This window comes from Nicotiana sylvestris, chromosome 3, assembly GCF_000393655.2.
Source record: "Nicotiana sylvestris chromosome 3, ASM39365v2, whole genome shotgun sequence".
Lineage (NCBI taxonomy): Eukaryota > Viridiplantae > Streptophyta > Magnoliopsida > Solanales > Solanaceae > Nicotiana > Nicotiana sylvestris.
The window spans coordinates 215132824-215153133 of NC_091059.1; the positions used below are offsets into that span (position 1 = coordinate 215132824).

General features: G+C 40.5%; 1 protein-coding gene across 1 annotated transcript; it reads left to right on the forward strand.

Moving 5' to 3' along the window:
• The first annotated feature begins 2578 nt into the window (after positions 1-2578).
• On the forward strand, positions 2579-3927 carry LOC104247701 (glyoxylase I 4-like). The gene is made up of 3 exons (XM_009803780.2): positions 2579-2921; positions 3062-3167; positions 3426-3927. The coding sequence occupies exons 1-3, from the start codon at positions 2767-2769 to the stop codon at positions 3696-3698; spliced, it is 534 nt and encodes a 177-aa protein (XP_009802082.1). The 5' UTR covers positions 2579-2766; the 3' UTR covers positions 3699-3927.
• The last annotated feature ends 16383 nt before the right edge of the window (positions 3928-20310 follow it).

A 20310-nucleotide genomic window follows, 5' to 3' on the forward strand; every position in this document is an offset into this window, starting at 1 on the left:
CCAAGCTGGATTGCATTACGACATAATTGTGTTGTGATCATACACATGCGCACCTGACATGTTTGTGTTACTTTCAATATTTTCATGCTGATGGGTCAGTAAAACTAACTTTAAGTGCAAAGTCGACAGGATAAAGCACGAAAGCTAATACAATCATTAGAAAAAGGATTTGCTCATTTTCTCGCCATCTCCAACCCTAACACTAAATTTCACACTAAAATGGTATAACACCAAATTTACTCCAACTATTACATCATTTTTTACACCAAAAAAAATATATTTTTTCTCTCTTCTATATTATATTATTATCCTCCTTTGATAGACTTTAATTATAATGTATTTTTATTTTATGTATTGTTAATTTTCTTTTTTAAATTTTAGTTTTCACTTTTCAATTTTAGCAATATTAGATATCTTACATTTGCATTTTTTATTTTTAAATAATGGTTATATTTCTTTTTATACAATTATAACAATAATAAAATTAACTTATAATTTTATATAAATATAATATATACAAAAATTAATATATCAAAAAAATAGGATATAAAATTAAAATTATAAATATCTTAATATAAAAATTAATTATATACACAATATATGATAAATTAAAAGTCCAAAAAAATAAAAAAGATGAATAAAATAATAATAAATCAAATTTGGTGTTGATGAATAGTGTTGCACCAAATTTGGTGCAACATTATTCATGCACTATAATGGTGTAAGATTTGGTGTTCCATTGGAGCAAAAGAAACACTAAATTTTATATCAAATTTAGATTTGGTGCAAAAATAGTTGATGTTTAAGTAGGATTCGAAAATGACATACTCAAAATAGACAAGAAATCCCATCTGTCAGTCAGTGCGCTATAACAGTACGTCTTCATCTCTCTTCTGCTTTAAACCATCCATCTTAGTCAGAAATGTGCAAGTAACAGCTTAGTCAGGATCCACACTTGTTTGAATAACGTTAGTGAATCGGGCAAACTATGTTTCCATGACGTTGACATCACATATTTTTTATGCATGTTACTGTCTTTGCTTCTTTTTTTCTGCGAATTAAATAAAGCAGATTTGTGAAAGGAAGTTTGAAAGCATTGATTGAATTTAAAGATGCATGCATGTGGTGGTACATTATTTTGAATTAAAAGATATCGAAATCTTTTTGAATAAATCAATCAAAGAAAATAAAGGGGTAAATCTTAGCTAAGCACAATAATCTCTAAAACAAAAAATAGATCAGTAGAATGTAAAGGATAAGAACTTTTTATCTCCTTTCAAAGGAGAATCAATAACAATCCATTCGGTTGTTTTTGTAAGCGAGTTTACAACAAGTATTCTGAGTTAGGAGAGATGTTCCGAGAGACTTACATGGTTGTTTTACGCTCTCTATATATAAGAGACTCATCCTTTCTAAGTGCTAAAAGACAAGTTATAGAGAATATTCGAAAGAATAATCCTAAGGTCCCCTAATGGGCCTACCCTAATGCAAAGGTCTTACAGTCTCTTGTTCACCTTAAGATCGTCCTCTGCAGGATGACAAATTTTGAGGATCTCGGCGTTCGTCGTACTCACCACCAGTCATGGTTGTTCAAATTTGGACCCATACAATACTATTAAATAGGGAATTAATTAAGGAGGTTCTAGATTCTTCATCTATAGGGGACACGTCACTAAGTTCCCAGGAGAATAGGGCTTGAAAGATGGCCAAAATATTGGTAGGATCGGAATCCAATTGCATTTTTCCTTGTTAAGAACTGCACAAGATGTATTCATGAGGCAATCCAATGATTGTAAGGTTATAAAAATAGAGATGCATTGAAATAAGTTCGAATTTCAATGACTTTCTAATTTAGTCGGTTCTTTTTACTTCTTGTTAACTATGTATAAGCTGAAAAGTCCAGCAATGGATATATTTACTTCAATCCCTCAAGATCTTAAATGTAGCTATACTTATCGCCAGTTGAATAGGCAATACATGCGGACACAGCAACCCGCTCGAGTATACGAGCCTGTTTTGATTGGCTTAAAAAAATGGTTTTTTAGCAAAAATAGTCAAAAAACAATAAGTTGGGTTGTCCAACTTATTACTTTTTTTAACTTGTTTTAAGTAGTTTTAAACTTATTTTAATTACTTTTTAACTTTGTCAAAAATTTAAAAAACGGATTTGACTAGCTTAAAAGTTAATCCAAACACTGTCTATCCCTATTCAAGGCAACGTGCTTAATTTTTCCTTTAACTTAAAACACGTGTACATGTTTTAAACACTGTGGATGAAAGACTTTTTCTAATTTTAACTTTTTAAATAACTTGTATCACCGTTAAAAAATTTCAAGAGAAAAGTTCTTTGCAAATACTCTGTAAATAAAATAATGAGAATTGCCGGGTCAAACTTATACCCTATTTGTGTGAATGGGCAAGCAAAAGTATAGAGCAATAGAAGGGAACAGCTTGCGTATGAGCCTAATAAATGATACGATACAGTCAGCAACGTGGATCTACGTGTCAATCAGATCCATATCGGACAGTGGGCCAGATCTGGCAAACAAAACAGAGCCAGGGCTTCTATATATGAGCTGCTAAATTCATCTTGTTTCACATGACCAACACCGATTCTTTCTCCTAATTTCTCTTTTAACATCCACACATACATTCATACCCCTCTTACATCTCTTCAGCCTTATCCTTTTGCTTATTCTTGGATTTATTCATTGTGGTTCCATTTTTTTGTTTTAAATTTTGAATTTTGTTTGCAAAAAGGAAAAGATGAAGGGGAATACTGGAAACCCATTAGCCTTGACATCCCTGAATCACATCTCCCTTGTTTGTAGATCGGTTGAGCAATCCATTGAATTCTACAAGAATATTCTTGGTTTTGTGCCTGTTAGGAGGCCTGGATCATTCAATTTTAATGGCGCTTGGTAATTTAAATTAAGAAAAAGAAGATGCACATAACATGATTTTTTATGATTTAATTATGATCCCTTTCGAATCTTTAGTTTACCAATTGTTTATCATATTATTTGCATAATTGAGATTCCGTGTATTTCTTGTATGGCAGGCTGTTTAGTTACGGAATAGGGATTCATCTACTTCAATCGGAAGATCCTGAGAAAATGCCAAAGAAAACTGAAATCAATCCCAAAGATAACCATATCTCGTTCCAGGTAATTAATTTCTAGTTCCCGTTAACATGCAGAGGCGGATATAACTGATGTGCATTGGCTTTAATTCCACTCGATATTTTTGACATGAAATATCTATACATATATATAAAGAATTTACTACAATTCTTGGATTCTGAATTTATGGCTTCAAGTGTATACTGGTTGTTAAATTCGTTGATGTGTATGAGCTGGGGTTGTGTACTGCGCATCTTTATATATGGAAATTTTGTTAATTAAACTTTTGTTATGTATGAGCAGTGTGAGAGCATAGATGCAGTGGAGAAGAAGCTGACAGAAATGGGAATAAAATACGCGAGGCAGCTGGTGGAAGAAGGAGGCATATACGTGGATCAATTATTTTTCCATGACCCAGATGGATTCATGGTTGAAATTTGCAACTGCGACAACTTGCCAGTGATACCCCTGGCTGGTGAAATGGCTCGTTCTTGCTCAAGGGCTAATCTTCAGTTGCTTCAACCTCAGCAATCGCAGCAACAGTCCGTAGCACAAGTCCCAGTAATCAAGCCTTAAAAAGGAGAGCATATTTTTCAGTGTCCCGTACTTTGTATCATCTTCATGTAGTAGGATCGAGACTCGATTAAGTAATTACCTGAAGATGTTTAATTTGTTACTAGTATTTGTTTTTAGCGAGTATTCTATGTGAGTTTGTCTTTTCTTAGGGTTTGTTGGTAATAAGACAAATTGGCAATTGTTCAAATTTGGAGTTATGTACTATGAGCTGGTCTCATTGATTCCTTAATTGGTTCTGTCTTCTTCTGATATGCAAAGTGTATGGGTTTAAATTTGACCGACCACGACTAACAATGGGTACGGCAAACGACGGGGTCTCTCTGAGTAGACGTTCCGAGGGAGACGACCTTAAGGCAAAGAAGAAACTGTACGACCCTTGTAATAGTGTAAGCCCATTAGGGGACATTAGGAATATTCCGTCGAATATTCATGGTATTTTGTCTTTTACAATTTAGAAGAGTTTCTCTCTTAGTATAAAAGGGGACAATAACCTTGTAACAAAAAAATTCTGGAGAGATTATTATTCTTGAACGAAAAGAAATTTAACGACCATCTTCTCTTTATCTATTATTCTTTCTAGAGATTATTATATTCGGCTAAGATTTATCCCTTCATCTTTGATTGATTTGTTCAAAAAGGTTTTAGTATCTTTTGAGTCAAACAATTTAGCGCCGTCTGTGGGGATTTCTATAGCTGAAATCGTAGTTTTCATCTAAATTCTTGAAGGAAATAATCGCCTTTCTCCAACTCCATAAAAGCCAATGATGGCAGGAAAGGGAGAAGCAAGGCTAAAAGCAATAGAGGGTGTCACAAATAACCTCCTGAATTCCCTCAACGAGGCCAGTCGAGAAGACAATGAAAATGCAACACCAAATATTACACCTGAGGGTGAGATTTCACCTCCTCCGCACAGGGATCTAACGACCTTGCGCGAAAGAGGAACCTTAACATCCTCGGTAGGAGAAGCGTCACCAGCAGTCAAAAGGCTACTAGAAGAATGGTTAACGAGTGCCTTGAGCAACATGCTCGAGAAACCCATTCAGGGAGGTGTCGAAGACGCGCCACCCACAGAAATCGCAGCAGAGATGAGTCAAGCGCTACACGAACAGGTAACACCCGTACTGTTACTGATGCAGGTGATGATGTACTTATGTCCATCTTAAATAAAATGGAAGAGATGGAAAATGAGAACAAAACACTCCGCGACTAGATGAAGGAACATCAGAAAAGGGTCGATAAAATACCAGGCGCTCCGAAGCTGTTACCAAAAAGCGATGTGGGCCGATTCTTCAAGCAACCATATAGCGAAAGGGCAGCTCCCCATTCCATTCCAAATACCTTCAAAATGGTCGATATCTACGTTCGAAGAAATGGCAGACAAGTTCGTCACCGCGCACGCGGGAGCGAAAAAGGCAGAAGCTAGGGTCAATGATATCTTCGCCGTTAGGCAAACGACGGGAGAGGGACTTTGGGATTTCCTAGCCCGATTCAACAGAGTAAGGATGAGCCTACCAAACGTGTCAGAAGGGATGTCAGTAGCAGCCTTTCAAAACGGGCTAAACAAAAACGGGTCAAATGCAACCAAAAACCTACTCAGTAGACTCATAAAGTACCCCCTTCCACGTGAGAGGAGATCCACAATGCTTATTGCGCCGAAGTGAGGGCAGACAAGGATGACCTAAATGGCCCGCTTCAGCGATTAACATCAGTCCAGACCGAGACAAGGAGAGATCGCCGCCATGACGGGCGAAGGGATTAACTACTATGCTTCAATCGAGAAAGACATCGGCCTTACATCCGAATATCCAATCCTCCACCTCCACGACATACAAACGTCGCGCCTCGACATAGTGTACCCTCCCGAAGCGAAAGCGTTATGCCTTCACTGCTATCTGCTCATAATTTTTGTGTTTCCCCCTCAGAAATAGTATACGCACTAGAGAAGCTCCGCACGAAAGTGCAATGGCCGCAAAAGATAAAGTCGGGCCCAAGCACAAGGAGGTCAAATGTCCTGTGTTAGTTCCACCAGGAAAGAGGACACAAGACCGAGGACTGCATAGGTTTTCGTCAGGAAGTAGTAAGAATGTCAAATCAGGGATACCTGAAAGAACTGCTGAGCGACAGAGGACGAGCCAACTTCGCTCGAGGGAACGATCAACCTCAAGGGCCTCCAAAGACACCATCACCCGCTCGTACCATACAAATGATCATTGGCGGCGACGATGACACGGTAATCAACCATGTGAAATTCACCACCACACATAAACTCAAATGGACAGTCGCCCACGAACGGTATGACGACCTCTAAGTTAGTATCATCTTCGATAAATCAGATACCGACGGTTTATCTTTCCTTCACTATGATTCTTTGGTTATAACATTACGCATTGCAGATACCGATGTAAAAAGAATAATGGTGGATGACGGAAGCGGCGCGTGTGTTGTTCACCCACTAGTTCTTATGTAATTGAGGCTCGAGGACAAAATAATACTGCATTGCATAACAATAACGGGTTTTAATAATGCAGTAGAGCGGACATCTGGAGAAATAGTGCTACATGTCCTAGCATGAGGGGTTACCCTGGAAACGACATTCCACGTCATGAACCAGGAAACGGCCTACAACGCTATAATAGGACGACCATGGATACATGCCATGCGAGTCGTCCCTTCAAGATTCTATCAAGTAAACAAATTTCCCACCCCATGGGGGATATTTAGCATCCGAGGCGAGCCACGTACCGTCCAAGAATGCTACCGGATCGCCTAAGATTGCACACACACCGAACAACTAAAAGGGTCAAGTGCGAAAGCATAGCAATCAGCCATGTCGAGAACCAAACACGATGTACAAGTAGAGGCCATCAAAGACCCCGGACATCTTAGAAGCTTGCAAGGCAACCATAGAAGATCTCGATCTCATCCAATTGGATAACACCGATAGCAAAAAAAAAAGGCTTATGTTGGACACAACCTCTCGGAGCCAGGTAAGTATCATGAGTTTTTAACTAACAACGCCGATTTGTTTGCTTTTTCCCACTCAGATATGCAGGAATCCCAAGGGATATCGCCACACACAGGCTGAACGTCAATTCACTTTATCCGCCAGTACGACAAATGAGGAGAAAGTTCAATGCCGCAATCAATGAGGCGGTAAGCGAGGAGGTTGATAAATTACTCACTAACGGTTCTATCAGAGAATCGAAATACCCCTAGTGGGTCTCCAATGTGGTCATAGTCAAAAAGAAGAACGGGAAATAGCGAATATGTGTTGACTTTACCGATCTACGCAAAGCATGCCCGAAGGACTCTTTTTCGTTACCTCACATCGACCAACTTATTGATGCAATAGCAGGGCACGAACTGTTGAGATTCTTGGATGCTACTCTGGTTATAACCAAATTCTAATGGCTAAAGAAGATCAAGAAAAGACCACTTTCATCACTCATCAAGGAACGTACTGCTATAAGGTGATGTCGTTTGGGCTCAAGAACGCAGGGGCCACGTATCAAAGGTTAGTCACCAAAATGTTCTCGGTAAGACCATGGAGGTTTACATCGACGATATGCTAATAAAGTCGACAAAGAAAAAGGATCACATTGGTCATCTGAAGGAAGCCTTCGAGATATTAAGGCATTACGGGATGAAACTGAACCCCAAAAAGTGCGCCTTCGGCATAATTTCAGGAAAGTTCCTATGTTTCCTGGTGTCACAAAGGGGAATCGAGGTCAACCCGGATCAAATCAGGGCCATTGATGCAATACCGGAAATACTGACCAGCAAAAAGTAGGTGTAGAAACTAACAGGGCGAATAACTGCCCTATCGAGGTTCATTTCACGATCCTCGGGTAGATGCCACAAATTCTTCAATGTGCTAAGGAAAGACCACGGGCTGCAATGGAACGAAGAATGCATCAACGTGCTGAGGAAATTGAAAACGTATCTATCCTCGCCACCACTACTCGTCAAAGCAGGCCCAGGCGATTGTCTACTTGTGTATCTAGCAGTTTCCGAAGTTGCGGTAAGCGCAGTCTTAGTCCGTGGAGATAAAGGTACGCCAATCTCTGATTTACTATAACAGCAAAACCTTAATCGATGCCAAAACAAGGTACCCTCACCTTGAGAAACTAACTCTGGCATTGGTCGTAGCTAGGTGTGTTCATAAAACTCCAAAAACCCGAACCAAACCGAAAACCAAACCAAACCGACCAAAAAACCGATATTTTTTGTTTGGTTTTGGTTTTGAAATTTAAAAACCGATCAAGTTTGGTTTGGTTTTGGTTTTAATTAAAAAACCGAACCAAACCGAATATAGGAGTAGTTATTTTAAATTTATTATTACATCTATATATATATATATATACACACTTTTATACAAAGTTTTAAATTTTTTATAGTAAATATTAATCATTTGCACTTTTAGTACAGTTCTTTACCTTTACATTCTAGTTTAATTGGTAGTTTTCTTTTGTTAAGTGTAAAAATCTATTTCATGTTAAAAATAATATATTTTTAATTGAGTCCTTAAATTATTCATCACTATTTGATTCAATTATCATCAATATATTTTGGTAAATAATAGATTTCTCAAAGGTCAATTGATTTGATAGTGTTACGTTGAAAATGTGATCGCCAAAATGTGTGTTTGGTAGTTTATGTCTTATATTTAAGAAAAAACCGACAAATAACCGAAAAAACCGAAAAACCGACATAAACCGAATCGAGAAAATACCGACTTAATTGGTTTGGTTTGGTTCTAATATTTGAAAAGTCGACTTACTTGGTTTGGTTTCTTTTTAGGGAAAAATCGATCCAAACCGAACCATGAACACCCCTAGTCGTAGCTTCACGGAAGCTTAGATCGTACTTTTAATGTCACCCCATAAAGGTGGTGACAACCTTCCCCCTAAGAGGTATCCTACACAAACCCGAACTATCGGGTAGACTATCCAAATGGGCCATAGAACTAAGCGAGCACGACATAACATACCAACCACGAACTACTATTAAGTTGCAGGTGCTCGCCGACTTTGTCGCTGATTTCAGCACGGAAATATTGCCCGGGGTAGGTCAGGAAGCACTCCGCACTTCCACACATACCGACCTCTGGGTCCTCTACAATGACGGTGCCTCTAATGCCTCGGGATCGGGATTGGGACTCGTCCTCGAAGTCTGTATAGGCGAAGTGATTCGCCAGTCCATGCGGTGCCCCAAGATGACTAACAACGAGGCCGAGTATGAAGCTGTGATTGCAGATTTGAAGTTAGCCCTCAAATATGGCGCTCGATGACTCGTCCTCCATTGTGACTCTCAACTCGTGGTGAACCAAGTCACCGGGACTTTCCAAATCAAAGAACAGAGACTACAAAAGTACCAATCGGAAATCCACAAACTATTGCCAGAATTCGATGAATGTCGCCTCGACCAAATACCCAGGCGTAGAATATCGAAGCAGATGGCCTCACCAAACTAGCTGCGGCCACCAAAAATATCAACATGTAAAACGTGGTCGCCCTCCTCCATTCCACAATAGACCACGTCGGGGTACATTCTATATACTTAACTTGGGACTGGCGTAACCGCCTTGTAGCATATTTGCATGATGGAACGCTCCCGCAAGATAAAAAAGAAGTCAAAAAACTCTGGGTACAGGCAGACTTGTAAACGGTGATCTCTACAAAAGAACATTCGGCGGCCCCCTAGCCAAGTGTCTTGGGCCAAATCAAACAAGGCGAGTACTGGAAGAAGTACACGAAGGGCACTGCGGCGCTCACACAGAAAATCGCGCCCTCGTCTGATGCCTCATCTGCATCGAGTACTACTGGCCCACCATGAAAAACGAAGCTGCGGATTATGTCAGGAGATGTGAACAATATCAAAAGTACGCCCCTATGATACGTCAAGCAGGGGAACTCCTTCATTCCGTCACTTCACCATGGCCATTCATAAAGTGGGGAATGGACATAGTCGGTCCCCTCCCAGTAGAACGAGGTAAGGTACGTTTCCTTTTGGTTTTAACTGATTACTTTTCTAAATGGGTGGAAGAAGGTGCATACACTTAGATACGTGAGCAGGAGGTCATCGCATTAATATGGAAAAACATAATATGACGTTTTGGCATCCTCAAAGAAATCAGCTACGACAACGGACCTCAGCTCGTCGGAAAAGAGAACGACTGAGTTTTTCGAAAAATGGCACATCAAACGAATACTCTCTACGCCATATCACCCTGCCGCCAATAGTCAAGCCAAATTCTCCAATAAAGTAATACTGAATATATTGAAAAAGAAGCTTGAGGATGCTAAAAGGCTATGGCCTGAACTACTACCGGAAGTATTATGGGCATACCACACTACGCCAAAAGCCAGCACAAGAGAAACGCCATATTCGTTGGTCTACGGGACTGATGCAGTTATCCCCATCGAGGTCGAAGAACCCAGTTGAGATACTCCAACGAGAGCGGACCAAGCAACGACGAAAGTAGGCTACAAGATTTGGCCTACATAAGAATGGTAGCCTAGAAGCAACAACTAGAAAGATACTACCACAAAAGAGCCAAGGTGCAACTGCTCAAAATCGGAGACTACGTCCTCAAGGCTAAAACACAAGCATCGAAAGACCCTAATGAGGGAAAATTGGGAACAAACTGGGACGGACCATACAAAATCATAGCTGCAGCGAACAAAGGAGCATTCCAGTTAGAGACAATGGAAGGAAAACTACTCCAAAACAACTGGAATGTCGCCCATCTTAAATACTTCCACTTCTAAAAGAAGGTGTCACCTAAGTCATACTCTTTTTCCCTCACCCGGGTTTTGTCCCAATCGGGTTTTCCCGGGGAGTTTTTTAACGAGGTGGCAAGGAAAACGCCTCAAGGATCGAAGTGTTGTTCATTACCTCAACCCGTCGACATGATCTCCGGAGCGAAGTAATGAAGGGACTGGATATAGATAATCGAATCTCCATTATATGAGCAGAGTCGACATGTGATTCTCACAAGAATTTAATCGAATCTCCATTGTATGTACAGAGTCGACATGTGATTCTCACAAGAATTTAATCACATCTCCATTGTATGTGTAGAGTCGACATGTGATCCTTACAAGTATATAATTAAACCTCCATTGCATGAACAAAGTCGACATGTCTTCCTATGGGAATACGATCAAATCTCCAACAAGAAATGGATAAGGCCATCGACAATAACATGAGTTCGACCTCGTTAGAACTACAACGGGATCCTACTTCGAGGACAGTTAGAAGCAAAATCCCAATGGCCAAGGCTATCGACAATAACATGAGTTCGACTTCGTTCGAACCACGACGGGATCCTACTTCGACGACAGTTCGAAGCAACATCCCAATGGCCATGGCCATCAACAATAACATGAGTTCGACCTCGTTCGAACCACGACGGGGTCCTACTTCGACGACAGTTCGAAGCAACATCCCAATGGCCATGGCCATCAACAATAACATGAGTTCGACCTCGTTCGAACCACGACGGGGTCCTACTTCGACGACAGTTCGAAGCAACATCCCAATGGCCAAGGCCATCGACAATAACATGAATTCGACCTCGTTCGAACCACGACGGGATCCTACTTCGACAACAGTTAGAAGCAATATCCCAATGGCCAAGTCCATCAACGATAACATGAATTCGACTTTGTTCAAACCACGATGGGATCCTACTTCAACGATAGTTCGTACATCCCAATGGCCAAGGCCATCGATGATAACATGAATTCGACCTCGTTCGAACCATGATGAGATCCTACTTCGACGACAGTTTGAAGCAACATCCCAATGGCCAAGGCCATCAATGATAACATGAATTCGACCTCGTTCAAACCACGAGGGGATCCTACTTTGATGACAGTTCGAAGCAACATCCCAATGGCCAAGGCCATCGACAATAACATGAGTTAGAACTCGTTCGAACTATGATGGGATCCTACTTTGACGACAGTTTGAAGCAACATCCCAATGGCTAAGGCCCTCGATGATAACATGAGTTCGATCTTGTTCGAACTACGATGAGATCCTACTTCGATGACAACTCGAAGTAACATCCCAATGGCCAAGGCCATCGAGGATAATATGAGTTCAACCTCGTTCAAACTACGACATGATCCTATTTCGACGACAGTTCGAAGTAACATCCCAATGACCAAGGCCATCGACGATAACATGGGTTCGATAAATACAAGAAAGAACAAATCGACGAAATAAATTTTACATTACATCAAAATATTATTTACACTTGCCCTTACAAACAGACTCATGTATGCCCCCCGCAAAAACCACAATACAAAAGCAAGTACAAACAAAGACTATACATCATCCCCGGTGGGGTAAGCATCTTCGTGCCACGAATCCGAAGCAAGGCGGTTCGCATCATCAGAGTTAATGTCATCCCTGTCAGGTGTGAGAGGGTCGTACCCAGATGCCTCACGAGCTTCGGTGTGCACAACCTGAAGATCCGCCTCAGTAGCCCTTCCATCGGCGTGAAAAGTCTTATACACATCAAGCCGATCCTCCACGAGGACCCACAACTCATATAAACAACGGGGCACGACTTGATCGGCTGAGGCACAAGACGTAGAAGGCTGAGAATGTCGACTTGCGTCCTCCGCCCTCAACAAGGCCATTTGTCCATTTAACGTAGCCAGCTCCGCCTCCAGTTCTTTGACACACCCCTCGAGCCCTGCAACCTTATGACCAGAGGCCTCCTTCTCTTCGGCTAGCTCCGACCTGCAAATGCGGAGGGCATTCTCCAAAGATGTGGTTCAAAAGATAGCTGCGGCCAACTTATCAGTGCCAATGCTCAGCTCGCCCTTAAGCCCCTCTACTGCCTTCGCATTCAACTCGGCGGTCAAACCGGACGCCTTTGCCTACAAGTCGACATTTTTGACCATCACCCCCCTACGCAACTCAAGTTCGTCGTCCTTCACCTTAAAGGAAGCCTCGAGCTCACTATTGCGAGCAACAGCCTTTATGAGCTCCTCATCCCGCTCCTTCAACTCTTCAATCTTATGTTCCAGTTGGTATTCCCGCTGTTTGAGCCCCTCACAAAATAACTGAAACTCAGGGTCCTAATGATAAATGTCAGCCATCTCACGATGCTTAGCATGATATTGTTGATATTTGGACGACATCTTCTCATAAAGGCCCGTCCTTTTTCTCTCCCTACGCTCTCGCTCAATCTCCATGATGGGGGTCTGATAAAAAAGGGGAGAAGTTAGAAATAAAATGCAGAACAACGATCACCACACAAACCCAACGACGAAAAGGGGAGGAAAGCAACCTACCTGCAAAGCCATACTGGTGACCTTCTAAGACAACTCCATGTCGCTCATCGCCCTAAACACCTTGTTCTCAAGGGCAGCATATAGAAGAGCTAGAGCAGACGCCACTTGCTCGCAGTTCAGCAGCAAGTTGTAGTCCCCCAGAACGACTATGTGATGATCAGACCCTTCCGTTCTGATCTCCACATGAGTATAGCGACCTACGAACTGGTTGACATCCTTCTGGTTGACATCCTAGCCTGAGTCGTCACCCTCAACACGACGACCTCCAACATTGGATGATGCACCGCCCTTAGCTAAGAGCACCGAGCCGGCTCTTGTTAAGCTCCTTCAACTTAGGGAGACCTCCCCGACAAGATGGCATCAGCCATAAAAGGGGGCACGGGTGTTATCTACGACTTCCTGCTTCTGTCAGCATCTACGACCATGCCCTTCCCAAGCTCCATCCTTCTCTTTTTTCTCAATAGCGGCTCGTCCCATATAGAGGACTCGTCCAAAGGATGTGAAGCCAGTACTGAAGAAGCCTCCTCCCTCATGATCATGACTCGAGAGGGACCTTCTAATTGAATAGGTTGAGAATGGCCCTCTCAAACAGACTCATTCAAAACAAATTGTGCGTTTGCGACAGCAACGACCTACCGAAATGCAGGGACTGGCACCCTCCGCCTAGAAGTTACATGACCTGTTATCATGAAGGGTCGATTAATAAACAAGGTCGTACGACCAACGAAATAGTAAGGAAAGTATTTACTAGAAAAGACTCTAGGGCCGTAACGTTTCACGAAGGCAGACCAATCACGGGTCTCTGCTGCATGAGGCAACAGACGGGCTACCCAACCCTTGATATCCACAATAGGGTGAGGCGAATGCCCTAAAGCTGCGAACAGGAAACAAACAAACTTTAAAATGAATACAGACGAAGGAAGAGTAAAACGAGCGATGGTACTTATGAGTCTCATTCCATCGCTCTGGGAACCTGGCAGAATTAAAGACGACATGTTCGGTCTTGACAAAGAAGTACTTGTGCCAAAACTTGCGGCTTGCACGTTCATCTGTCCCGACCACCAGCCCTTTCGTGCCACGAAGCCTCAAATGCACCATGGTACCCCTATGGAAGCCGGGTGTAAACAGGTGCAAAAGGTGGTGGACAGAAACGTTACACTCAACCAACTCTGCATACTTGGTCAGCAGCAGAAGTACCTTGAGCGTATATGGCGAAAGTTGTGCTGGACAAACTTGGTAGAACCTACAGAATTCTTCCGCTAAGGGGAAGAGAGGAAGAGTATAACCGATCATAAAAGGGTACTCATAGAAAGCGGAGTACCCAGGTCTGTGGACATCCACGTAATCTCTCCCAGCCGGAACCATTTCTACATGAGCGGGAATGCCATACTTTACACGAAGAGCATCGATATGAACTTGCTCCATCTTAGAAAATACGGGGTCTGGAGTAAGAGGGAGATATTTGAGAAAGTCGCTCCGGGATGAGGGGTGCCTCGGTAGTAACTCCTCCACCGTAGGAAGACTGTCACCCTCTTCTACTACCGTATCTTCGCCACCAGAAGGGGGCACCATGGACAACGGGGTGGCTTTAGGAGCCTCTTCACAAGAACGACGAGACCTCAGCATAATATCGTTCAAAGGAATATCAACACAAAAAGAAGAAGGAAGAAGAAGCTTCAAATGAAGAACGTAAGAAGAAACAGAAGGATATGAGAGCAAATTAGGAAGAGTGACAGAAGTTATCAAGAGTAAAGTGGCTAAAGTTTTTCGAAAAATCAAACCCTTCACCTATTTATAGGGTTGGGTGGCGGCAGGCCACAAAGCAGCGCAAGAATCGAAGCATCAAGCCGTCAATTCCTGCCTCGAAAACATGTGTGATGATGACGCACGTGAAGCTGACATCATTTACCGGTAAAGTGTATCACTCGATGTCTTGCCGAACACGTTGAAGGTCCCTCGTTGGCCATGTCGTAATGTTTCAACGGATCAAATTTCTCCATAAGAACACATGAAGTCCGCTCATCGAGGATACACCCAGTTGCAATCCCGACAAGCGGAGGGACTAACTGTATGTGTCCAAATTTGATCGACCACGACCAACGACGAGTACGGCAAACGACGGGGTCTCTTTGAGTTGACGTCCCAAGGGAGACGACCTTAAGGCAAAGAAGAAACTGTACGACCCTTGTAATAGTGTAAGCCCATTAGGGGACATTAGGAATATTCCTGGTATTTTGTCTTTAACAATTTAGAAGAATTTTTCTCTTAGTATATGTCACACCTCCTTTTTTCTACCTACACCCCGCAAAGGGCGTAAATGAGTTTTTCCATTTAAAGGACAATCGGAACGGGATTTAATTATTAATTATTCAGAGTCGCCACTTGAGAGATTAATGGTGTCCCAAGTCACCGGTTGAATCCCGAACCGAGGAAATTTATGACTCTGTTAACAGTCCGCGAACCAGAAATTCGAGTAAGGAATTCTGTTAACCCGGGAGAAGGTGTTAGGCATTCCCGGGTTCCGTGGTTCTAGCACGGTCGCTTAATTGTTGTACTTGATGTTATCTGATTTTAATACATGCTAGCTTATGTGTCGTTATTCGTAAACCGCTTTTTATCATTATTTATTTTTGAAAGAATTACGACATCGTGAAAATGCATTTCGAACCACGTCGCAATCAATGCACCCGTGGTTGTCCACACATTTCGACTTCGTCGAGATTTGGATTTGGGTCGCATCAATGCGCACCCGAGTTTAAGAAGATAATTTTATTAAAATCGTGCCTAAAGAGTCTAATGCCATATTATTTTGGGGAAGGCTGTGAAGTTTGCTAAACGGCACATCCCGAAGCCTAAAGGTAATACAAAATTTGAGGGCCCCGTAATTTTGCATTTTACTGGGCGAGGCTCGTCTCAGTATTTTATTAAAAGGTCCATCCTAAAGTAAACTATGATTTTCTATTTTTTATTTGTCTCTAATAATACAATAATAGTCCTAATGAATTTGTTACCGGATCAAAGGACAATTTGGCACCATGGTTTCGTCTCTTTCAATAATGAGGGAGAAATAACGTTCTGCTTTCTATGACAGGAACTACAACTTAATTTCAACTATTAAAACCATCCTAATACAGATTGAGCAAAGATATACCAATCAGTAACGAAAAGAGCAAAAGAAACAAAGTAAAATAGCAACAAATTCTCATGCGCACATTGAAAACCAAGCTCCGTGGGAATTACAGTGAACTCAAATGAAGCTACCAGTAAACAACTTTGAATACACTATCATGGGATAGAAAATTTTATAACTGAAGCTTTCAAATAAATTAGAGAAAAAGGTAAATATAACATAGGAAATAATGCACCTGAAATGAATATTTCAACCTCTCAAATGTTCAACAGTTACACGAGCCAAAAGAACAGTGGCTGTAATGGCACTCGAATCAAACATCAACTTGGACGGAGCTGGACCTCACATGTACTCAAAACGTTAGAACCAGTGACGGAATTCAAACCGGAAACCAACCAAACGGCACCTCAACGCAGGACTGAAACGGAGTCTCCTTAGACAACGACCATCGACGAACTAAAAGCTCGACGGAAAGCTCAAACTCATTCAGTCATCAATTCAAACGTCGCTAATCGATATTAATGGCGACGAAGCATAGACAAACCAAAACTAACAATCGACCAGCCGAGCATAAAAATTGACAATTCAGAGAATCTGAAATTTAAGCTTCATTCAACTAAAATTTTCAGCAATTACACACTCATAGTGGAGTGCCAAACGACGAAATTTCAACTTGAACCGGAATCGCAGCCTCGAATCGGAACCACGATTCAGACTTCGAAACTCGCCGGAAACGCGACAAAGTTCAACGACGGACCTCGCATCGCAACCTCAGATTCACAAACGGACAGCTTGAACAAACCTAAATCGAGGCTACTGTTCCATTGATTTTTAGAATGTCACTCGCCACCTCCCTCTTACTCCCGATCTCCCACTGTTGCTGTATGTGTGTATGGTTATGTGCGTCGACGGGGGAAGGGGCTGCTATGGTGGTGGTTTCAGTTCGTTGGGGAGAGGGGTGAGGATGAAGATGGAAATGAGGTGATGGCTGGTTCTCGACGTTCGTCGAAGAAGATGACGACGTGAAGGGGTGTTGTTTTAGTGTTGTGCAGCTTGTTATAGCTGCTGCTTCTATAAGCTTCTTAAACGAAGAAGGAAAACTCCTTCATGCGCAGCAACTTCTGCCTTTTCCCCGTTCCCCTCTCTTTTCTTATTCTTTTTCTTCTTTTTTATAGTGTAGAGTCTAGGGTTTTTGGGTAGGGTTTTTAGGTTAAGGGGTGTGGGCCTAGGAGTTATGGGCTTGGCAATTGTGGGCTAGGTCCAAAATTAGGCCTAAGGATGGATTGCCCGAGCCCAAGCTCTATTCTTTTGCCGCGAATGAGATTAAAAATACGCGCCCATTTATTAATTAGTCCTACTATTAAAATAATTTATTAAAACAAAACCAACCATTAAAACAAATCTATTTTTTTGTATTTTCAAACATTATATTAAAAATCAAAATACGATACTATTTTTATATTTTTCTTTTGGATTAAAAATGACTACCAATATTAATGAACTTATTATTATATTATTATATATTGTTGTAATTTTTGTTTTCTTGTACTAAAATAAATTGAAAGAGCCAAAATTACTTAAAATATCTATATTACGCCTAAATTAAATATTTTGCGCTAATATATAAAAGATCTTGGGGAGAGTCAAAAATCACATGTCTACAGTATAAAAGGAGGACAATAACTTTGTAACAAAAAAATTCCGGAGAGATTATTATTCTTGAACGAAAAGAAACTTAACGACCATCTTCTCTTTATCTATTATTCTTTCAAGAGATTATTATATTCGGGTAAGATTTACCCCTTCATCTTTGATTGATTTGTTCAAAAAAGTTTTAATATTTTGAGTCAAACACAAAATCGTTCAGTTCCATAAAATACTTACGCTTTAGGATATGCATGCACCGCTTCTGAATCAGCCTTTTGGAAAAGAAAAATAAAATACGCAGAACACTGCTCTTCTCATGCAAGTGATCCTGGGACTAAGTTAAAATATGAATGGACGGTAATCTCATGTTGCGTACTGCTAATTTGATTAATCAGACAAGTCCAAACAAGTAGGTTGATCATGTCACTCTTATCACTATGTCTATCTCACCCGAAAAGGACAAATCACCAATAGCAACTGGTGATTTAGATTAAAACATGGGTTTGTTTACCTAATGTTGGTGGCAATAAACCAGAGCCACAAAATCAACTGTAGTAGTTCAATTAGGATATTATGTTTATGGTGCAGCTCTTAATTAGAATATGTAACTGTAGCGCAGGGGTCCCCTCTAATCCTAAATTCCTAATTGTGCATGACTTCTAATAATTTGTATTTCATATTCGCTACATAATGTGGAAATTACATAGTTTCTCTTGATTCGCCAACTTTTGCATATATCACATGATAACATTGGATGTGTACGAGTGGGTATCAAACTTCACATGTGGATGTTCTCTTACATGGACTGGGCTATTGGATTCCTAATCCAGCAATCAATATTGTACGTTCAAATCCTTCTCTGTTTCAATTTCCAGCATAGCTAAGGGTACAAATCAGGCGGGTTGATATGAACGAGTTTAAAACGGGTAATGTAAAAATGGATAAATTAGCCGACTCAACTCATATTTAATACGGATAAAAAATAGGTTAACTATAGATAATATGGATCTATATTATTCATGGCTTCTTGAATATGATCACTTTTGAGAATTCCGGTCTCCCAAAATTGAGGAATCTCCAATTTAAGTCTTTGCAAGTGTAAAAATTAAATCCATTGATTATTTTTTTTTAAGCGATAATATGAATCTTATCCACATTTAACCCATTTTTAGAAAGTCCATTATCAAACTCACTAGGCCCAGCTATGTTTCAACTCAATACATCATTACTAGAACATGGTCCTCCAGAGACCTCTCACATCAGACTTAAAACTGTCAACCACTAAACTACTGAGCTATTTTATTGTAAATGGTGTCACTTTTAATGCTTTTATCTTATATTTCTATTTTACTTATTATTTATATATATATATACAAATAGTAAAAAAATTCGACGAAGCCGATGTGCCGTGACACTGCTTGGATCCATGTAAATCCGCTTCTGGTTTTGATGTACAAGTAGTATAATTCTGTTAATTTGAACAGTACGTGTTGGATTAACGTGGAAGAAGTTGACAACGCCAATTAGGCATGAGTCCAGATCCAGTGGATTTTTCTCGAGGGTAAAATGTTACTCAAAAAGTGCATCAGGGCTTGAATAAATTCCAAGAGTAGGAAGAACGACTATCATCATCCTGTTCCTAACTGAGCAACTTTTTTCTATTTCCCTTAAATAAAATTTCTACTCTTTAATTTGGGCGTTGATCTATACTGTATTGTTATAAGAGACTCTCGTCTTCGCCTGCCCCGAACATGAGAGGCAAAGCACTCCGATCTATACCATAATCAAGAACTCCTATCATACGTAATGAAACAAGAAGAAAAATGCTTGAGTATATATAGGGTGATGAGGAGCATAAACGCTACAGAGAGATGTCTGTCTACTTTTGCCAAGTCACAAAATAAACGGTAGAAAATGAATTTGATGAGTTTGTCCTTTGATCAAATTTAGCTAGTAAAATATTTTCTAAGTAAAAGAAGAATGTCACTAGTAAAATGTGAAGTAATTTTGAAATTGCAGCCAAATATGAATAAATGCTAGTATTCATATAAGAACATCAAATGTACCAGATTTGCTAGCTAGATAACCCATCCGATAGAAAGTCAAAAACTTTTTAAAGGATATTTTAAGTATGCCAACCTATTGGAAATAGTTGGAGTACCCTTTGGCACATTTTATACCTTTCCAAGAAGCTTGTTGACATAATTATACCCAAATTACTATTTGAACAAACACAAAATGTGCTAGCTTTTGATACAACCTTTTTCTCAGTTACAAAATAACTATAACTCATTGATTTCCAAAACCACAATCAATAAGGAAGAGAAGATAAAGATGCTTAATTCCCTTTCTTATTTCCCTATATAGGAGATCATCTTTTGGCGTAAAAGATCATTATTTAAGAAAGATATATACAAATTCTAACCTCTTTTAGCAAGAAGATGCAGCATTAACAAGCAATATAAATCAAACACGCAGTAATGCGAGGAAAGAAGGCAAATTTCAATGGACCCAATAAAAA